The sequence below is a fragment of the Micropterus dolomieu genome, linkage group LG16 (assembly GCF_021292245.1).
Source record: "Micropterus dolomieu isolate WLL.071019.BEF.003 ecotype Adirondacks linkage group LG16, ASM2129224v1, whole genome shotgun sequence".
NCBI lineage: Eukaryota > Metazoa > Chordata > Actinopteri > Centrarchiformes > Centrarchidae > Micropterus > Micropterus dolomieu.
The window spans coordinates 17,401,568-17,419,589 of NC_060165.1; the positions used below are offsets into that span (position 1 = coordinate 17,401,568).

General features: G+C 43.3%; 1 protein-coding gene across 2 annotated transcripts in view; it reads right to left on the bottom strand.

The window, feature by feature from the left end:
* golgb1 (golgin B1) overlaps window positions 1-17,440 on the bottom strand; it is a 20,735-nt gene extending 3,295 nt beyond the window's left edge. Inside the window, exons 1-18 of one of the 2 annotated variants that reach the window (XM_046071699.1) lie at window positions 17,324-17,440; window positions 16,097-16,177; window positions 14,852-15,043; window positions 14,642-14,755; window positions 14,292-14,456; window positions 14,081-14,203; window positions 13,127-13,240; window positions 12,200-12,875; window positions 12,023-12,090; window positions 10,727-10,787; window positions 4,377-9,486; window positions 3,867-4,278; window positions 3,509-3,742; window positions 2,592-3,428; window positions 2,241-2,434; window positions 1,445-1,604; window positions 556-656; window positions 383-454 (exon numbers count right to left, since the gene is read on the bottom strand). In XM_046071699.1, the coding sequence (XP_045927655.1) occupies window positions 383-454; window positions 556-656; window positions 1,445-1,604; window positions 2,241-2,434; window positions 2,592-3,428; window positions 3,509-3,742; window positions 3,867-4,278; window positions 4,377-9,486; window positions 10,727-10,787; window positions 12,023-12,090; window positions 12,200-12,875; window positions 13,127-13,240; window positions 14,081-14,203; window positions 14,292-14,456; window positions 14,642-14,755; window positions 14,852-15,043; window positions 16,097-16,165 (8,702 nt within the window). In that variant the 5' untranslated portion in view covers window positions 16,166-16,177; window positions 17,324-17,440. Of the gene's footprint in view, window positions 1-382; window positions 455-555; window positions 657-1,444; window positions 1,605-2,240; window positions 2,435-2,591; window positions 3,429-3,508; window positions 3,743-3,866; window positions 4,279-4,376; window positions 9,487-10,726; window positions 10,788-12,022; window positions 12,091-12,199; window positions 12,876-13,126; window positions 13,241-14,080; window positions 14,204-14,291; window positions 14,460-14,641; window positions 14,756-14,851; window positions 15,044-16,096; window positions 16,178-17,323 lie in introns of both variants that reach the window. The other variant, XM_046071698.1, reaches the window with a different exon arrangement.
* Between the last annotated feature and the right edge of the window lie 582 nt (window positions 17,441-18,022).

An 18,022-nucleotide genomic window follows, 5' to 3' on the forward strand; every position in this document is an offset into this window, starting at 1 on the left:
CATTATATATTTATATATATATATATATATATATATATATATATATATATATATATATATATATAAAATCACCTTTAAAATGGATACTTGTTAGCAAACAGTGGATTATTTAATGCACACATCCACCTACACTATGTTCAGAAGCTAGTCGCTAACTTTGAGTGTCTGTAGCATACAGTGGGTTCATCAAAACGTTTTTACTAAAGCTAGATGCTTGGAAATGGCTTTTATGAGAGTAAAAATGTGGCAGACACAACAATGAGCTGAAAGATGCTTAAAAGGTCATGTGATAACTCTTTGGGGGTTCATCTCTACAAGCCACCATTTTCATTGGATTATTAATCTATTGTTAATATAAAAATAGTGCTTTATATTTTCATACCGTTTAAGTCGATCCTGTGTGGCCATTAGCTGCTCCTCAGCAGCAACCCTCTGCTGCATCTCTTCATCCAGCCTGATGTAAAAGAGTTCAAAATCAATTAAATCTGTATATTTTATCGTACCACTTTTTAAAACACACTTTTTTTTCCTGGTAAGATTTAACCCATACTATACCTTCTCTGAAGCTCTTTGACCTCAGTTGTGTAGGTGTGACTGTCTTGCAGGCTGCTACGCTCCTGTGGGGCCCCTGGAGCACTGTCTACCTCCTCTGTGCTCTGTGAGAAGATAATGACATGTTGGAGATTAAAAAAAAATAAAAAACAGCTCAGGACTGGGCAAGATGAATAGTCTTAACTTCTTCACCAACACTTTACCATTTGCAAAAATAGAAAGCAATTTAAGTTCAAAAGATGATCAGAGTTCAGTTCAATAGTTTCTTCCTTTACAGGACATAAACACAAGCTGACATCCGGGTGTGAACGGACTTTCAACCTTTTCGCACTCATTATAAAGCTCTGTGTCTAAATATGACCTTTACTTTTGCCCAATTAAATTGGTTTAGGAGAGCAGACATCTGGCATGTCACACAAATCCACAGGGTCAGGTGTCCCAAACATTCTATTCTATTTCTATTATGCCTATTGCAAGACAATACAGACTCTGAACAGCTTTGGATCAAAGTAAAGTATTTCTAACACTACTTAAGGTTCAATTTTCATTTCATATGTGGTATGAGATGTGGAACTAAAAGAAAGAGAATGACACCAAGATTAAAAGCATAAGTGGTATATGCTTTGTTTTTTGTGAAATCCTGGATAGTTTTTAATGCTTCAGGCCTCTAAAAATTCTTTGAATTAAACAATCTGAGGATAGAAAAATCCCTCTTTGTTTACAACTCACATCCCTAACCTGTGATGAGGGCTCAGGAGTAGACTTGGACTCATATTAAGGGGTAACAAGCCAAAAAGGTTGGAAACCACTCAAAAGGTGGGATATTAGCACTGCCAATATCCACATAATACATTCTTCAGTCAGGAGCACAAGCAAAGGTTTAGACCCCTACCTCTCTTTGATAGTGTTCCTGCTGAAGTTTGGGCTTATGAGCGCGGGATTCCTCCAGCTTAGCGGTGAGGTGCCGCAGTTGTTGCTCCCTCTCTGAGAGTGTGGCGAGGGTCTGCTGCTTCAGCTGCTCTGCTTGAGCCATCCAGTCAATACGCTCCAGTCTAAGAAACATTAGAGACATAAATTGGCATTAAATAAGAGGCTTTTTGTGCCATTTTTCTTTGTTAAAACTGTGGCTATGATGACAATACGCTAGCTCTGTGCAGACCCGGAATGGCCATCGTGAGAACCCGGAAATTCCTGTTGACCTGCAAGCTGATTGGCCAGTGTTCAAAATGCTAAATGGAATAGGCAAATCAAATAGAAAACAACACGGGTCAGCCAAGTCCCTCAGAACCGTAGACCATCAGTCCCCCCCCGTCTGCTTTTAACCTGATGGTATGATTTCTGTCTGTTATCACACGATAGGTTGCATGCACATTGGCATCAACACAGCGTTCAGTCAGCGCATGTAAGATTCAAGATTTCTTTATTGTCATTTCACAGTACACTGTAGAACAAAATAGGAATACGGAATACGAGATATTAGATATATAAAAAAAAAATGCTTATATGGGTGTGCAGATGCAGTGCTGTCCTCGACAGCACAAAAGAGAGAACGGAACACAGAGAAAAGGTAGAGTGTTCAGTGTTCAAAAAAAGAAAGAACAGTGTAAACAGAAAAATATTTAAACAAAATGCTTTAAGTGTACGTGGTCTGAGTTATTATCCCAGGCCCCCTGGCTCTGGTGCCTCACCTGAGAGTTTCTATTTCCTGCTTGCCCATTTCCACCACATTCTCTAGCTGCATTATGACACCCAGCATGTCTTCATTCTGCTTTTTCTCCTCAAACAGCTCCTGGCTGACTTTAATCAGCTCTCCTGCTCCGAGTCGAGCCAGCTCGGACTTCTGCTTATTGATCTCAGACATCTGTGTTTGAATCTGCTCCAGCTGAGAAGGCAAGACAAATAAAATGCTGAAATACTATAGATGTCAATAAAAATGAGCAAAATAGCCACATCATTATTGATCATTTTGTCTGGAGAGTTGGTATATCTGTGTGTTTATGACTAAAATATTTACATTTATTGTCAGACAAGTTACTCACCAGTCTTTCCCTGTCATTCTGCAGGGCCTGTAGTGCATTCTTCAGCCCCCACACTTCTCCAGCGGAGCCTCCTTGGCTGCTGTGTGCTACGTGGCCACCTGCCTTGCTCATCTCTTCCAGCTTCAGGCTCACTTCCTGGGCCTTGTTTACTGCCTGGTCCCGGCTGTCCTGGAGAGAGGCCATGGCTTTTGAGAATGCCTGGTTCTCTGCCCTCAGTTGTGCCGTCACTTCTCTCTCCTCTAGCAGCTTCTGTTCGACAGCCAGCAAGTCTCGGGCCAGCTCTGCCACCCTCTCCTGAGCGCTCTCTGACTCTGTACGCATCACACCTCCCTCCCATTGCAGCTCAGCTAGCTCTTTGCTCTTGCTCTCTTGCTCTTGTCTGTCCTTCAGTAGGCTCTCCTCCAACGCCTCCACTTGTTCTCTCGCTGCTTGTAGCTGTTCCCTAAGCTTCTCAACCTCTGCACCGGGAGCATCTATCACCTGTGATGCTGTCGTATGGTCAACAGCCTGGCTAAGAGTCTCCCTTTCCACTCTGCCTGCTTCTACTTCTGTCTCTCTGGCTCTGCTAACACTCTTTAACTGACATTCTAATTCCTCACGTTTTCTTTCCAGGGAGGCAATACGCTGTTGCTGAGCTGTCAGAAGTTTTTTGTGTTGGGAGTCTTTCATGCTCAGGACTTGGTTAAGTTCTTCACGGTAGCCGTGAAGCTGAGCGGACAGCTTGCCCTTTTCAGCATACAGGTCGTCTCTCTGGACTAGCAGAGAGCGCAGCTCTTCCTTCAGGCTGTTGTTCTCCCCTGCTGCCTCTTGGATCAGACCGTCCTTCTCCATCATCACCTTGGACACAATACAAATATTATATTGGCTATTAAAAGAAGCTCCACACCTACTATAAGCTTTAGGTTTTTGTGCCTTACCTGCAGGTGTTTCTCCTCCAGCTGTTTGTACATGTTGAGGACTCTGTCTCTGTCATCCTGCAAGGACCCCATGGCCTTCATGAAAGAGTCTAGTCTGGCTTTTCTGTTGTTGCTCTCTTCCTCTGCCTTTCGCAGTTTTTCTTCCAAATCCCGCACTTCCCCTCTTCTTTGCTCCAGCTCCTCCTCAGCTTCTCGTGCCCTGCTATCAGCCTCCTTTCTAGCCTCCTCTGCACCCTGGGAAATGAAACACACATGAATGGCGAAACATTTGTTAAGAATATGTAATGGCTGCAAACTGATTTCTCAGGAAACATCCATGAGCATATAGTATGTACTGTAGATGAAAATATGGTAATACCTCAGCAACAGCTTGCTCCTTCTCCCCGAGCATTTCCATTTCTCTCCTTTCCTTCTCATTTAACTCAGTCTGAAGACTCTCTGTTAAGGCCTTAGAGGACCGCAGGTCTGTTTCTAGTTGCTCCACGTTCAAACACAGCCGCCTCTCCTCTGCCTCCCTCTCACTCAGCTTAGTCCTGGCCTGGTTGAGTTCACCCTGCAGCCGGCCTACAGCCTCCTCTAGAGCTCTGGCCCTCTGATGGAGACTCTCCAGCTCATTTTTCAGGGCTTGGGCTTCACCCTGTACAGACTGCAGCTCAGCTGTAGTTCGCTGAAGCTTGCTCTTCTCCTCCTCTAGGGCAGCCTGGCTCTCTGTGAATTTCTTTTCCTCCTCTTTCAGTCTCAGCTGCAAATCTTTGTTTGCTTTCTCTAATCTGAAAATAAAAAAATGTGAGTTTGTAATGTAAAATGTGAATTTAAGAAGCAGAACATAATCCGAGGAAATAAGAAAAATACAGAGAGATAGATTTACCTTTCCACTGAAAGCTGAAGTTCCTCTTTCAGGGCAGATTCTCTCTGAAGCTGTTCTGCCAGTTCCTTGGCCCGTGTTTCAGCCTCGCGAACTTCAGCCTCCTTACCCTGCAGAGCATCATTAAAGCGAGTCTCCCATTGTCGGGTCTCATCCAAAACTCTGTCCCGGTCGTCTTGCAGTGAGGACATGCAGCGTGAGAAGGCAGCTAACCTGGCCAGAGACTCGTCCAGACGAGCTTGCATCTCCTGGGCTCGTCTCTCGGCTCCTTCTGCTATTTCTCTGGCCTCCAGAGTGGCTTCCTCTTCCTTTTCCCTTTCGCTGTACGCATCTTCCAGTCTCAGCTCCATCTCCTTCAGTTCGGCCCCCAGTCTGAATCTCACAGAGTCGAGGGTTTGCTCTGCCTCAGCTTTCATTAAGGTTTCTTTCTGTTTGGCATTTTCTTCAAAGGCTGTTTTCTCAGCTAAAGCCTTGCTTGCCTGCTTCTGGGCCTCTTCCAGCTGGGATGTGCAGCTAGCCAACTCCGCTTCAGTCCTTCTCAGGTCTTCTATAGTTTTGGAAGTCTCGAGTTGGGATTGTTCTAGTTTGTGGTGGAGCTCATCATGGCCTAGCTGCAGCGCTTTAGCTTCCCTACCCAGTTCACTGATCCTCTCCTGGTAGTGGATGCAGTCCTTCTGCAGCTGACGGACCTCCAGCTGCTTCTCCCTCAGCAGTTCTTCCAGCTGACGCACTCTGCTCTGACTGCCTTCTTTGACCCTCTGAGCAGACCTCAGCTGTTGCTCCAGCTCCCTCTGCTTACCAGACTCTGCTTCAGCTTCAGCTCTTTCCCTCTGGGCTTGCCTCATGTCCTCTTCCAGCCTGGCGGCCCGGTCCCTCTCACTCCGAGCCTGGGCTTCGAGTTCGGCTCGCTCCCTCTCTAACCTTTCCACCTCCCGCTGCAGTTCAGTAAGGTGCTCGCGGTTGTCTGCCATCTCCTGCTGATAGCCAGCGATGCTCCCATTCAGCTGAGCCAACTGGTTCATGAGACGCTCCTCCAGGTTATCTTTCTCAGTTTCAAGGCTTCTGAGGAGCTCTTTGAACTGGGCTTCCCTCTTTGAACTGTCTTCAATCAGGCTCGTTTCTCTCTCTTTGCTCTCTTGGAGGCACTTCTCTAGAGAAGCGATAAGGTTCTCCTTCTCTTTACTCTCCTGAAGATCTCGCTCAAGAGAGGCCAGCTGAGCTTTGAGTTCAGCCTCCTGTTCCTGCCACAGTGCCCTCTCTGCATTAACAGCTGCCTCCATCTCCCTCATTTTATCCTCTAATAAAACTTGAACACTTTTAGTCATTTCTGCTTTTTCTTTTTCCTCAGTAGGTTGTAAATTTGTTTCTGGCACGTACACTGCAGTTATTTGCTCAGCTGGTGCTTCCTCTGGAGTTAAAGTTATTTCTTTTTCATCATAATGACTCTCAACAGGCTCTGATCTGGTCATGATTATGTCGGACTGCTGGGCAGTGACAACCTCTTCTACAACAGCTGCAGAGCTAAGCAGAGTAGGCTGAATTACATTGTCCTCTTGGTTTCCTGTGTGGGCAAGTTGTTCCCTCAACTCTTCAATCTGCTGCCCGAAAGAGTCTCTTTCTGCCACTGTAGCGTTCAACTTGGCTTTCAAAGCCCCCAGCTCTTCTTGAAGTCTCTCAACCTCACCTTTGAGAGCCATGCCCTCTCGTTTTATTCCGGTCTTTTCCTGCATCTCTCTAAGTCTCTCATTCTCCTCCTCTAACTCCAGTATTTTCTGCTGCTTTGTTTTAGCAAATTTTCTCATTTTGTCTTTCACTGTATCCACCTCTTTCTGTGCCTCCTCCGCCTGTCTTTCAGCTTCCTGCCTCGCAGCCTCGTGTGTCCTCACCCTGGCTGCGAGCTCCTGTCTCTCCTGCCTGGCAGCTTCCAGGACTCGCCTTACTCGCTCTGCCTCATCACTCACGTTTTCATATGACTTGAGCAGAGTCTCGTACTCATCCTTCATGGCTTGAACCTTTTCCTCCCATTCTCTGCCTGTTCTGGCAGACTCTTCTTTCGCCAGCTCCACTTCTCTCTTACAGGCATCTTTCTCATTCAGTATGCCCTCCATGGCCAGTTTGAGGCTCTCACAGGACGACCCTAGGCTTTGGTTTTCCAGTAATGTCCGGTCGACCTCATCAATCAGTTTAACTCTTTCCGCTCTTAGCTTCTCCAGCTCATCTTCTGCTGACTCCATTTTCTGCTGAAGTTCGGCTATGAGCTTCTCAGTTGAGGCTAGTTGTTCCTTTGTGGTTTTGCTTTCTTTTAAGGCCTCTTTGCGAGAGATCAGAGCAGCCTGAAGCTTCCGTTGAAGCTGCTGGATCTTTGCCTCGCTGTCTTTTTCTTCCTCTTGCTTCTGTGGAACCTCAACCTCTAACCTTTGGGTTTTTTCTTGCTCAGCCTTCAGTTCTTCCTGTAAAGAAGTTATTAGTTGATCCTTCTGAGACACTGTGTCCTGCATTGAGTGTATGAGAGAGTTCTGCTCGCTAAGCTGCTGACTTAGCTCAATGATTTCATGGTTCTTCTTGTCAAGGAACTGCTTGAAGTCATCCACTTCAGCCTGAAGAGTTGTAATGGAGGATGTAGCATCTGCAGATGCTGCTTTGGCTGCAGTTTCCATCTCTGCTTTCAGGGTTTCAGTATAAGACTCGGCTTGGTGATGCTTTTCTCTAAGATCCTTAATTTCCTCTGAGAGTGCATCAATCTGTCTTTCCTTTTCTCTTAGTGCTTGTAGCTCTTTGCCTAATTCCAATAATTCAGCATCCTTCAGCGACAAACTGGCCTGGGTTTCTTGCAGCTGCTTCTCTAGCTCTGTGTTAGACATCCGCACAGTTTGGACCTCTCCTCTGAGAGCTTTCAGAGATTCCTCCATTTGTGCAGAAAAGACATCAGACTGCTCTGCAGGATGCTGAACTGGATCACTGGATTGAGGTTGTGATGAATCAGCCTCAGATGTTGCAAAATCCACCCAATCCTCCTGGACCCAATCACCTGCTGCTTGCTTTTCCAAATTTTCAGCCAGTGCCCTGTCCTCTTGGGGACGTAGATCTTCTCGTTCAGTGCTGACCTTTACTTCTAATTCTCTCAGTTTAGTCAGAAGAATTTCTTGCTCGCCGTTCTGCGCCTCAAAACGTTCCATAAGCTCACTGTATTCTTCTTTCTGCTGCTTCAGCTGTTCACGGTGGTGCCTATCTTTCTCTTTTGCCTTGCGGATGGTTTCCTTGCGAGATTCTTGGGCCTCCTGAACTTTCTTATGAAGGGTTTCACACTCTGCTTCAAGAGAGGCCACTTGGGATCGGAACACAGCTGTTTCAGAAGTGTCTGATGCCTGCTGAGCATTTTCAGCTTCTTCACTTAGCTTTTTATTCAGAGCAAGCGTCTCAGTTAGAACTTGATCCTGTTGGCTAATTTTCTGCTCAAGACTCTGAACAGCCTCTTCTTTGGATCTTATAGCTTGCTTGAGTTCGACAAGTCTAGCCTCCATTTCCTGAATCTCATGTCCTCTAGATTGCTCTACCTCTGGAATGTCTGCAGGAGCTTCTCCCTTTGCTGTCTGATCTCGCCCTTTCCATTTCTTTGCTTCTACCTCAAAATCGGCAACCTTCTTCATAAGCTCTTTGCGTTGCACAAGTGCAGCCTGCAACTTCTTCTTTGTGTTTGTCAGTTGGGTTTCCAGCACTCCTTTCTCCTTTCGCAAACTAGCAAGTTCATCATCTCCATGAGCAGCGGAGTCTTCATCACTTACTTTCTGCGTCTCATTTCTGACTTTCTCAAGTTCCACTATCTGCTCCTTCAATTTATTGACTTCACAGTGTGTCTGGAACTTCTCTTCTTCTGCTTGGAGGAGTTTAGCTGACATACTGTCAATGAGCGCCATCATCTCTTGCTCTTTTTGGCTGAGATAGAGCTGTAGCTCAATAATCTCAGAGTCCTTCTGTGACAACATGTCTTTGTTGAGCTGTGAAGTCTGAGAGTATTCCAACATGCTGTTTTCCATATCTTGAAGCCTCCTTTCAAGCTCAGAGGAGAGGAGCTCTCTTTCCTCCAGCTGAGCACTCAGCATCTTGGCCTGCCCCTCCTGCTCAGAGGAAGCTTGGTGGGCAATTTCCAGATCTGTCTGCAAGGCCTGGATCTTCTCTTCCTTAACTTTACTTTCAGTGCTTAAAATGTCTATCTGTCCTTCTAGAAGCTGCATTTCAACACTACGTTTCTCCATCCCAGAGCTGCTTTGCTGGGAAAGCTTGTCCAACTCCTCTCTGGCTGACTTGAGTTGCTCTGCAAAACTATTGGACTGGGACTCAGCCTCTTCTTTGGCAGCAGTAAGGGACTGTGTGTCTTCTTCCAGGATCTTGATTTTCTCTTGTGACTCTGCAGCTGCCTCCCTGAGCCTCTGAAGCTCAGCCAAAAGCTCACTGTACCTCTTTTGAAGTTCCTCAGCTAAGGCCTGAGCAAAGACCTGGCCAGAGGGCATGTTACCGTCTGTGGACGAACTCTGCTGAGTTAGATGAACTTGTACTGTCTCTCGGATGATGACAGAAGATGACTCAACTTGAACTGTGGAGGTTTCCTGCTCCATGCTCGTCTCCTCCCATGACTGCAGCTGTAGCTGGCCAAAGTCCTGCAGGATGGACGGCCACTCCTGTCCTCCATCTTGATTCACAGCTTCCAGGAGGCCTCCATCTTGATTCACAGCTTCCAGGAGAGTCCAGCTGCTGTGGGCCACCTCTGAATCACTACTGTTCACCATCTCATCTGAGGAGGTCCCTTTGGATTCTACTGGGGATTCAGACTGGTGTCCAATAAGCTCTGGGCTACTCTCATTATCAGCAGAAATGGAAAAGACTGAGGTGTCCTCAGCAACTAAGGTGGTCTCCTCTTCTTGTGTATCTTCCATGCAGTCAGGAAGGGCTACTGAACTGTCATGGGGCGCTGGACTGGCATCTTGACTCTGATCGTAGTTTTCACATGATGCGACCCCACTGGAGCTGTGATCTTTAGCCTTTCTTAGGGACTCCTGCAAGGCAGCCAGCTCATTGTCTTTTTGTAGTAGCTGCTGCTCCAGTTCCAGTATGAGCACTGTGGAAGTAATTAGAAAAACACAACTTATTTTTCAGTAGGAAATACATATCGTTTTAACAATTACTTTGCATAATCAGCAACAACTCTGGATCAAGTTAAAGAGCCCCATCTAAGAACAAACAAGGGTACTGACTGGATACATTACTGTTCATAGTTCATATGGTTAGCTTGTCCTTTACAAAATTAATACTTAACAAAAAAAACCTCTATTCCAATGTATTCTAAGTTTGACTTTGTAAACCTAGACCTAAAATATACAACTTCACAGTGCCCAGAATGATTTTTAGGAGAAAGGTTAAGGTAAAGATAAATGTGGTACAATTAAAATAAAGACTCACACTCATTTAACTTTAATTATATTATTAAATGATTATAATAACATAAATGACATTAAATGGGTCCACAGTTTTTTTGTATCAAAGAGTAAAAGTATTCATTATGCTGATTTGCTAATTTTGGAACAACATATGTAGCATATAACTAGATTATAATAATTGATGCATCCATGCGTAAGGATCAGTTTAAAGTCACAGTTGATAAAGGTGGGGATCATTTTATCTACTGTAAACTGCCATGTTGCTTAATGTATTGCAGCTAACAAATATTTTAATTATCCATTATCTTGTTTTGTCCACAAACAAAAAATATTTACTTTACAATGATAAAAAAAAAAGAGAAAATCAAAAAGTGAGAAGCTGGAACCAATTAACGGTTTGCATTTGTGCTATAAAAACTACTTATTAAATTTATCTGCAACTATTTTGATAATCAATGAATCATTTGACAATTTGCTTTTAGATTAATCCAATTATTATGGTGCATTAGAGCTGAAATAGTTTATTTGTTGATTTTATTGTGTATTAACAATGTAATTAAAGCTGTTAAATAAATGTAGTGGAGTAAAAAGTACAATATTTCCCTCTAAAATGGAGTAGAAGTAGAAGCGGAGTAGAAGTATAAAGCATATAATGTTAATGCTCAAGTACCTCAAATTTGTGCTTAAATATAAATAATACTCAATTAAATATCTTTATTTATATTCCATCACTGCCTCACACTAGTGTCATATTATGGCTCCAGTTTAGTCCTTATTGCTACACATTAGTAGCTTGTACATAAGAACTCTGCATAAAAAGGTAAACGGATTCCTTTTATGATCTTGACCATTGTTTTTGATTCTGTTTCCAAATAAATAATTTATTTTGGGAGAGAGCACCAACAAATCCAGTTTATGTACCTTTTTTAGCTTTGGATGAATCCTCTGCTGATGGTTCAGTCACATCATCTCTTTCAGACATCTGCAACAGAGAAAAACAAGAAATGAAAACTGGCAGGACTTAAACTTTTTGATCTTTTTCACCATTTATCTAGAGAAAATGTCTTGTATAAGGAGTTTTTAAATGTTCTATAAGGCCTCTATGATTGCTCTATTTAAATCTATCTCAGTAGCATATACGGCTGTAGCTTGAAGTGAAGGTCATGTAAGTCACTCATAACAGTGGATCAGTGCAGAAGGGATTAGACACACTCCCTCACACTGAGTAGAAGTATTGTCCGTCTATGACCCTGCTTCTGTCCTGTCTGAGACTGACTTACATCACCTGGCCAGACACCAGTTATGTCCCCGGACCAAGACCAATCAGACTGCTCTACTCTCAAAATAGAAGCTTTTTAAACTTTATTTTAATGAAAGGGGAAAGTACACATGACACGGTTGTCCAACTTTGTGGATATAACTACTTTAACTTCTTATACCTCATCTTATACTAAGCTTGCAGTCTCATATCTTCCACTTCAACACCTTTTTTCATCATATACACAGAGATGTAGCTTAAAAGAAAGTCTTTGCAAAGACAGCAAGAAACTCAGCTTCACAGAGATGATAAAGCTTACAGAGTATCACAGAGCTTATTTATGATGTTCTTTTGAAGTATACATCTTAAGTAAAACAAGCTGCTTACATTTGGTGTCAAGTTGGTAATGATCATCAAAACTTGCTTCTTTTATTTTTTTATTTTTTTAAGCGCTCTGTGTTTAAGACCTTATTTAAACTTTGCGTTTATGTGACCCGTATCTGGTTTTGTTATCTGGGTAAGGAAAAATGCATGTTAATGCAGTGCGTAAATGCATAAAAAATTCCCCATGATTGAATCTCAGCCAGATGTGAATGAAATCTTTACAGCATGACCACATTCCTCAGAAAGAAAACCCACCTAGCAAGTTTAAAGATTATATAACTCCTCCTCTTCCTGCTTGGTTAAGAGGCCCGGCAAAAAAAGTCAAAAAGTCTTCCCTGAAGTGGTTTCAAAACAAATAACAGCAGTCCATGGCATTGCTTACCTTGACCTGGGATGCACCATATAAGTCCACTAGCTCTGCTTAGCTTATTTACATATTGAGATCAGATCACATGGCAGGCAGAATCGAGATTATGAGAACGTATTTTAATACCGGATGTAATTGCAAAAGCCTGTAGATCAGGTACTAGATAATGTATGGTAATACCAGGTGTGACTGGGTTTTTAGCACTGACCGTTAAAATTTGCTGCTCCAGCTGTTGTATCTTAGCAGTGGTTTCCTCTTGTGTTTGGTCTAGTTGTTCTGAAAATCAGAGATTCATATTAAAATTTCAGAACTTTACCAAACCCTCAAAGTTTGACATTAACACAGTGAATTCCATAAACAGATACAACCAGATTCATTTTCTTACCCCGTAGGGTTTCCATGGTGTGGGTGAGCTCAGCACAGTGCCCCTCACTCTCACTGCGTTCTTCTTTCAGCCTTGTCAGTTGTGTCTCAATACACTGCACAGTGTCCAGGAACAGGGAAAGGTCAGCAGGAAAGGTGCTTTCCTCTTCTGCTTGCACATCTTCGAGAGCCAGAGAACGTAGGTGTCTCCAAACTTCAGACAGGATCTCACCCTTCTTCTGGACATCTTCATATTCTCGCTCTAGTTTATCCACTTCTGACTTCTCTGTGGCGTCCTTGCTGGCGCGGTCAACTTCCTCTCTCATAGACGCAAGTTCACTTTCAAGCCGGACTATTTCCGCTCTGTCTCTCTCTGAGGCATCACGGCTCGCTTGGACGGCTGCGAGCTCAGCCTCTTTCATCAGAGCCAGTTCTCGCTCCAATCTGGCAACTTCCACCTTCTCCTTCTCCAGAGCCTCTTGACTAACATGCTCCGCCTCCCTCAGGGAGACCAGCTCGCTCTCTTGCCTCGCCACCTCCGTGCTCTTTCTTTCCAAAACCTCCAGGCTGGTTCGGAGGGCTGCGAGTTCCGCATCGGCCCTGCTGGCCTGTTCGGCCCACTGCTGCCTCTCCTCCTCCCTCTGCTTGACGGCCTGGGCCAACTCCTGCTCCATCTGCCGGAACTGAGCAGTCAAGATCTGAGCAGAGAATGATTCAGAGAAGGAGGAGGATATAAGTGGGTGTGTGTTGTGTGGCTCAGCCAACAATGCATACTAATGACATGTCAACTAGGGCGTGTGTTTGTTTGAATAGTTTTCTTTTCATCAAGCAGCAGCAGTATTCATTACACGTGAAGCGTCTGTAAATATCTGCCAATATGTGTACAGTCTCTAAATCATCATACAATACGTGGCTGCACAAGTGGCATCCAGTCCAACATGATCTGTACCTGTTTTTGCTGATCAGCACTGCTCACTTCCTGCTGTAGCATTTCCAGCACTTGGGACCGAGAGTTTAAGGCCTCCTCAAGCTCCTCACAACGCCTCTGTGCTGTTTGCAGGGTCTAGGAGAAAGAAAAGAGACCATATGATAGTTTAAAGGGCAAATGTATATTTGAAGTGTCATCATCTGCTCTTTTTCTGATTTAATTTTTTTTTCACTGATTATGTTTGGACCTGCTTTCCTACTTCTTTCCAAATTTTTGTGGAGTCTTTTCACACATGGGAGCAGTTTGCCATCAGGGCTTTCTGCCAGAAAGTCTTACTACTTGGTTATGTTTACTGAAAAAAGGGCAAAAAGCCTTTTCCCAGAAAACCCTGAAGGCAAACTTCTCCCATGCGCTGTTTTTTCTTATCTGAATTGAGGGTCCAAGGACAGAAGGCGCTGTATGTTGTACAGAATGTAAAGCCCTCTGAGACACATCTGTGATTTTGGGCTATACAGATAAAACTGACTGAACTACATTTCTTTACAGAACAGTGACATTAACATTTCTCTTCATTCTATTACTTGATGTGTCTGTACTGTTTAAAAACAACCATCTAGAGATGAAAGCGTGGGTGGTGATGGTGCAGTGAATAAGACGCATGCCTTTGGGTTCAACACCCCACTGTGACACGTCCACCAATAAATAAAAGTGTCAGCTAAATGAATAAAATCTAATATAATGTAAATGAAATAATCAGTCAAGTAACTGATTAATTAATAAAGAAAACCTTTATCTGCGTAAACTGTAAACTTTTGAGCAAAAATGCTACAGCTTCAGGTGGTTTTGAAAAAGTGAATATTTTCTTGTTTTGACTATTTTCTACCATTTTATGGAGAATCCAATCAATCAAGGTAATAATCAGCAGATTAATCAATAATCACTGTACTGTATTTTTAGAACTACTGGATTTTATACCTGCTGAAGCTCGCTGGCATTCTGAGACTGTGCTGTGGCCCTCAGCAGCTCTTCTTCATGTTTCTGGATCTGTTCCTGGAAACGCACATCCTTCTCACAGACCACAACCTGCAGTTTCCGCAACTGAAAACAAAAACACAATAATTCAGTCGGAAAGAGCTTCTGGTGAAATTTAAAATAATTAATCATTAATTAATTAAAGCTATGTCACCTGTTCAGCATGGGCAGATTCCTTCTCTTGCAGGAGCTGTTCTGTGGTCTGGAGTCGTTCCTGAAGCTCTCTGCTCTTGGCTTCCTCCTCACTCAACTTGTTTTTCAGTTCTTGGAGCTCTTCCTCGACTGCAGCCCCAGCTCCTGTGAAAGAGCTGTCTGGACTCTGCTGTAGACAAAGATGTTCAAGTCAGATACAAACTAAAGTGTTTGAGCTTTGTTGTTAGTTTGTGGTTCTGAATGAGGCATATCTTAGCCTGTCTAAGATAGTTGTTGTAAAAGGCAACTGGAGGATGATTTGTAAAAATCCTACAAGCACAACACAGACTAGTTTTCCTCATTTAAACTTACAGTTGCTGCTCCTTGTCCTTTCAAATCAGTTATCTGTTTGTTGAGGGAGGCCATCTTGGCTTTGGCCTGCAGTTTGAGTTTGGTAAAGCGAGCCTCAGCTTCTTCTTTCTCATTCTGCGGATTTTTAAAAAAGCATTGGTGCACAGTCGTAAAACACACTGGCATAATGAATACAGTGATCTGCCTTTTGGAGTGCACACACACACACACCTTGAGCTGTGCATCTTTGTGAGCCAGCTCAGTGTCCTTTTGGGTGAGGTGGGTGTCTTTTTCACGGATGAGCTCCTTCAGCTGGACCACCAGTTGTTCCAGGTGAGCCAGTCTCTCCATGGCCTCCTCAGGTACCTCAGCCTCCACTGGAGACTGGCCCTCACCGGCAGGGAGCTGAGGCACCAGCATGCCCTGTTCAAGGAAACAGATAACGTCATGGCTGTGAAGTGGAGCAGCAGCTGAACCTGTAAAAACAGCTATGTAATGTCCTATATGGCTCTGATTTAGCTTTGTTAAGTCTGAGAAATAAACTCTGAGGCTGTCATTTGGGTCATTTTCAGTTTGGGCTATAGTGTGGACGATGAGGGCATTTAAAGTTGTATAAAGCGGTTTGTGGCTCCAAAAGAGCTGCATGAAATCTGATAACTTGCCTCTGAGAATGTCATTTGAGTCAGCGTCAGCTGGGTCCGAAGACTACAAGTTTGAAAATGAAAACAAATCGATAGGTGTGGTGGTAAAAAGACATTACGTCACCAGATCTATGCTTGAGGCCACATTAGCTGATACAAGCATAACACACCTGAATCTCCAACCGAACTGTTTGCAGTCGAGGTGCACTGTGCGTAATATAGGTGCCAGATTTTGACATGAGATTAAAAAAAAGAAATGTGTCTGGTTCTGTTGCTTCCATTTTAATCCATCCGTTGTGAGTCCAACAACATTACTAGATTGCATTGCTAAAGTATTAATGAAAGATTCTACAAAGCTGCATCATGGGAAACGGAGGATAGAGCATTTTTAAGATGCCTCATACTAGGAACTAGAAGTTAGGATATCTCGGCCTCTGCTGCTTCACTTTTGACCATTTATTCTCTTTTGAGTGCCCCCTACTGTGACAAACTAAATCGCTTGAGTAACTCTTTAATATAGGAGAGAAAAGGTCTTCTTCAATGCACAGACATGCATTTTTTTATATCTGCATTACATTCTTCCATAACTTGCAAATATGGAATAAAAGACACAGCTGTAGCTGTGTACAGATAAGATGCCTTAAGAAAGATGAGAGACAAGCCGACATATATCATCCTCCTTTTTAATGCTTGCTCCAAACAGAGGCTAAAAAGCTCTGGAGAAATTGGAAATTGGACTACACATAAAATATACAAATACATATTTAACAGCTTGGGACACAGTTGGCAATACTCTTCATTATAATTTGTTATTATTTATGTGTTGCTCTCTCACCTGTGGGTCTCCATCTGGGCCCTCCTCTCCAGAGAGCTCCTGGAGGACCGTGGCCAGACGGCTGAACATAAAGATGGCACTCTAAGAGAGGGGGGAAAAACTAGCATCAGTAATGTCTGACATTTAAATCATATCTTTGCTGCACCTGGCTTGCCTTTCCTGTTTGCCACAGATAAAACGGTGGAAATGTTACACTTTCTTTTCAAAACATTTCTGCTGTTTAAACTCTCTCCATCCATATTTAGCTTCATTATAATTTCAGCTGCTAGCAAATTTTTTATTTTATTTATAGTAGCATAAATGCAGCCTGAAGTTTATGTTGTGCTTGTAATGCACAGTATATAGCGTAGGATATGTGCACTTGCTCTTATACTATGTCTTTGCCGAGAACAGTTTGAAGTGCGGCCTGACACTGATGATGAATGATGATGAATGATGATGAATATCTTCAGCGTCTTAACTGTGAGCATTTGCTCTTTTTCTTTCGATGAATCAATTAATTGAAGATAAAAGTTGTATATTAACCAGTAATTAAAATAATTGTTAGTTGCATTAAATTTCGAAACCCAAAACAAAATAGGCAAGGCAAAATGTAATTGTGTAATTATGTAATAAATTTTATTATATGTGTATAGTTACAGAATTTAGGATTTTTGGGGCTTTTAAAAAAAACCCATACAGATTTGCACAATCGTGTATAAATAAATAAACTGTACTAACTGGGCTCACACAGACTCATATTTTGAGAAACTGTGTTAAATATTATTGTACTTTCCACCACCACGTCCGAAGCAACACATTGGCAGACACCCCCAGCCCATTTTCTGCGAGCACGACCGGACGGAGTCGACTTTTCCCGAACTTGCCGGACACTCCACTGCGGCTGCGTCACTCTTTTGTGAACAGCAAAGATTATACCTAGCTAACGCGAAAATGGACGACAAACTTTCCAAGCGGATGAACAGCGACGCCTTCAAAAAGCAGTAGACGCATTTTAAGATTAAGAAACGGTGGCGTGAACACATCCGGTGTTTACCCTGACTGTACTTTCCACGATACAGTAAGTTAGCTAAGGCTATTTTAGCTTGCTAACGCTGATCACTCGCAATAAACAAGGGCAGCTTCTTTAAAACCATCTTCGCTGACTTTTTCTCCTTCGTGCATGACAGCTCGGCTGTGCAGCCCAGTCAGTGGTGCATTTCTGAAAAGACGGGACCTTTAACTCACCTGTACGAGTGTTTCGCAGGTAAATGTGTCTGCTTTTTATTTGATATATTTCCTCGGATGGATGTCAGAGCATAGCCACATCACCAAACATTCCCGGAAACAAAACTTCCTCTGCTCTGATTGGACAGCCGGGATCTGTGTATGTAAGGGACTGTCTGCAAATTTCAAGGCGTCTACTCCATTCTAGGGAGTATCTGAATAAACATACTTTTAAAAAAAAACGAAAAATGATCCCTTGAGCAAAAATACACAATATTTAATTTCAGCATCATACTGAAGCATACTGAAGACAGTATAAGGATGGCAGGACATGACCAAAGAGTCAACCTGATCATCAACCATGGCAGGCAGCTGGGGAGGAGCCTGCTGCTGCTGGCTCACTATGCCACAGTGTTTGTGGCCTTCGTGGGGCGCAGTGTGGAGTGGATGGTGGATGCAGTGAAGTGGACCACCCTGTTTGCACGCTACACAGTGTCAGTGTTTGACTCCATCTACAGACATCTGCACTGGGGAAAAAGTAAAAGTGGTGGGGCCGCCAGAGAGATCTGCCCGAGCTCTGACATGGAACCACATTGACTTCAAGTATCTTATGACTGTCCAACAGTGTTGTCTAGACAGGAAGCCAAATTAAGACAACAACAAAGAATGCAACTGAAGCTGAAGGAGTGAACTTTTGGAAATATGAAAAAATGCTGCTGG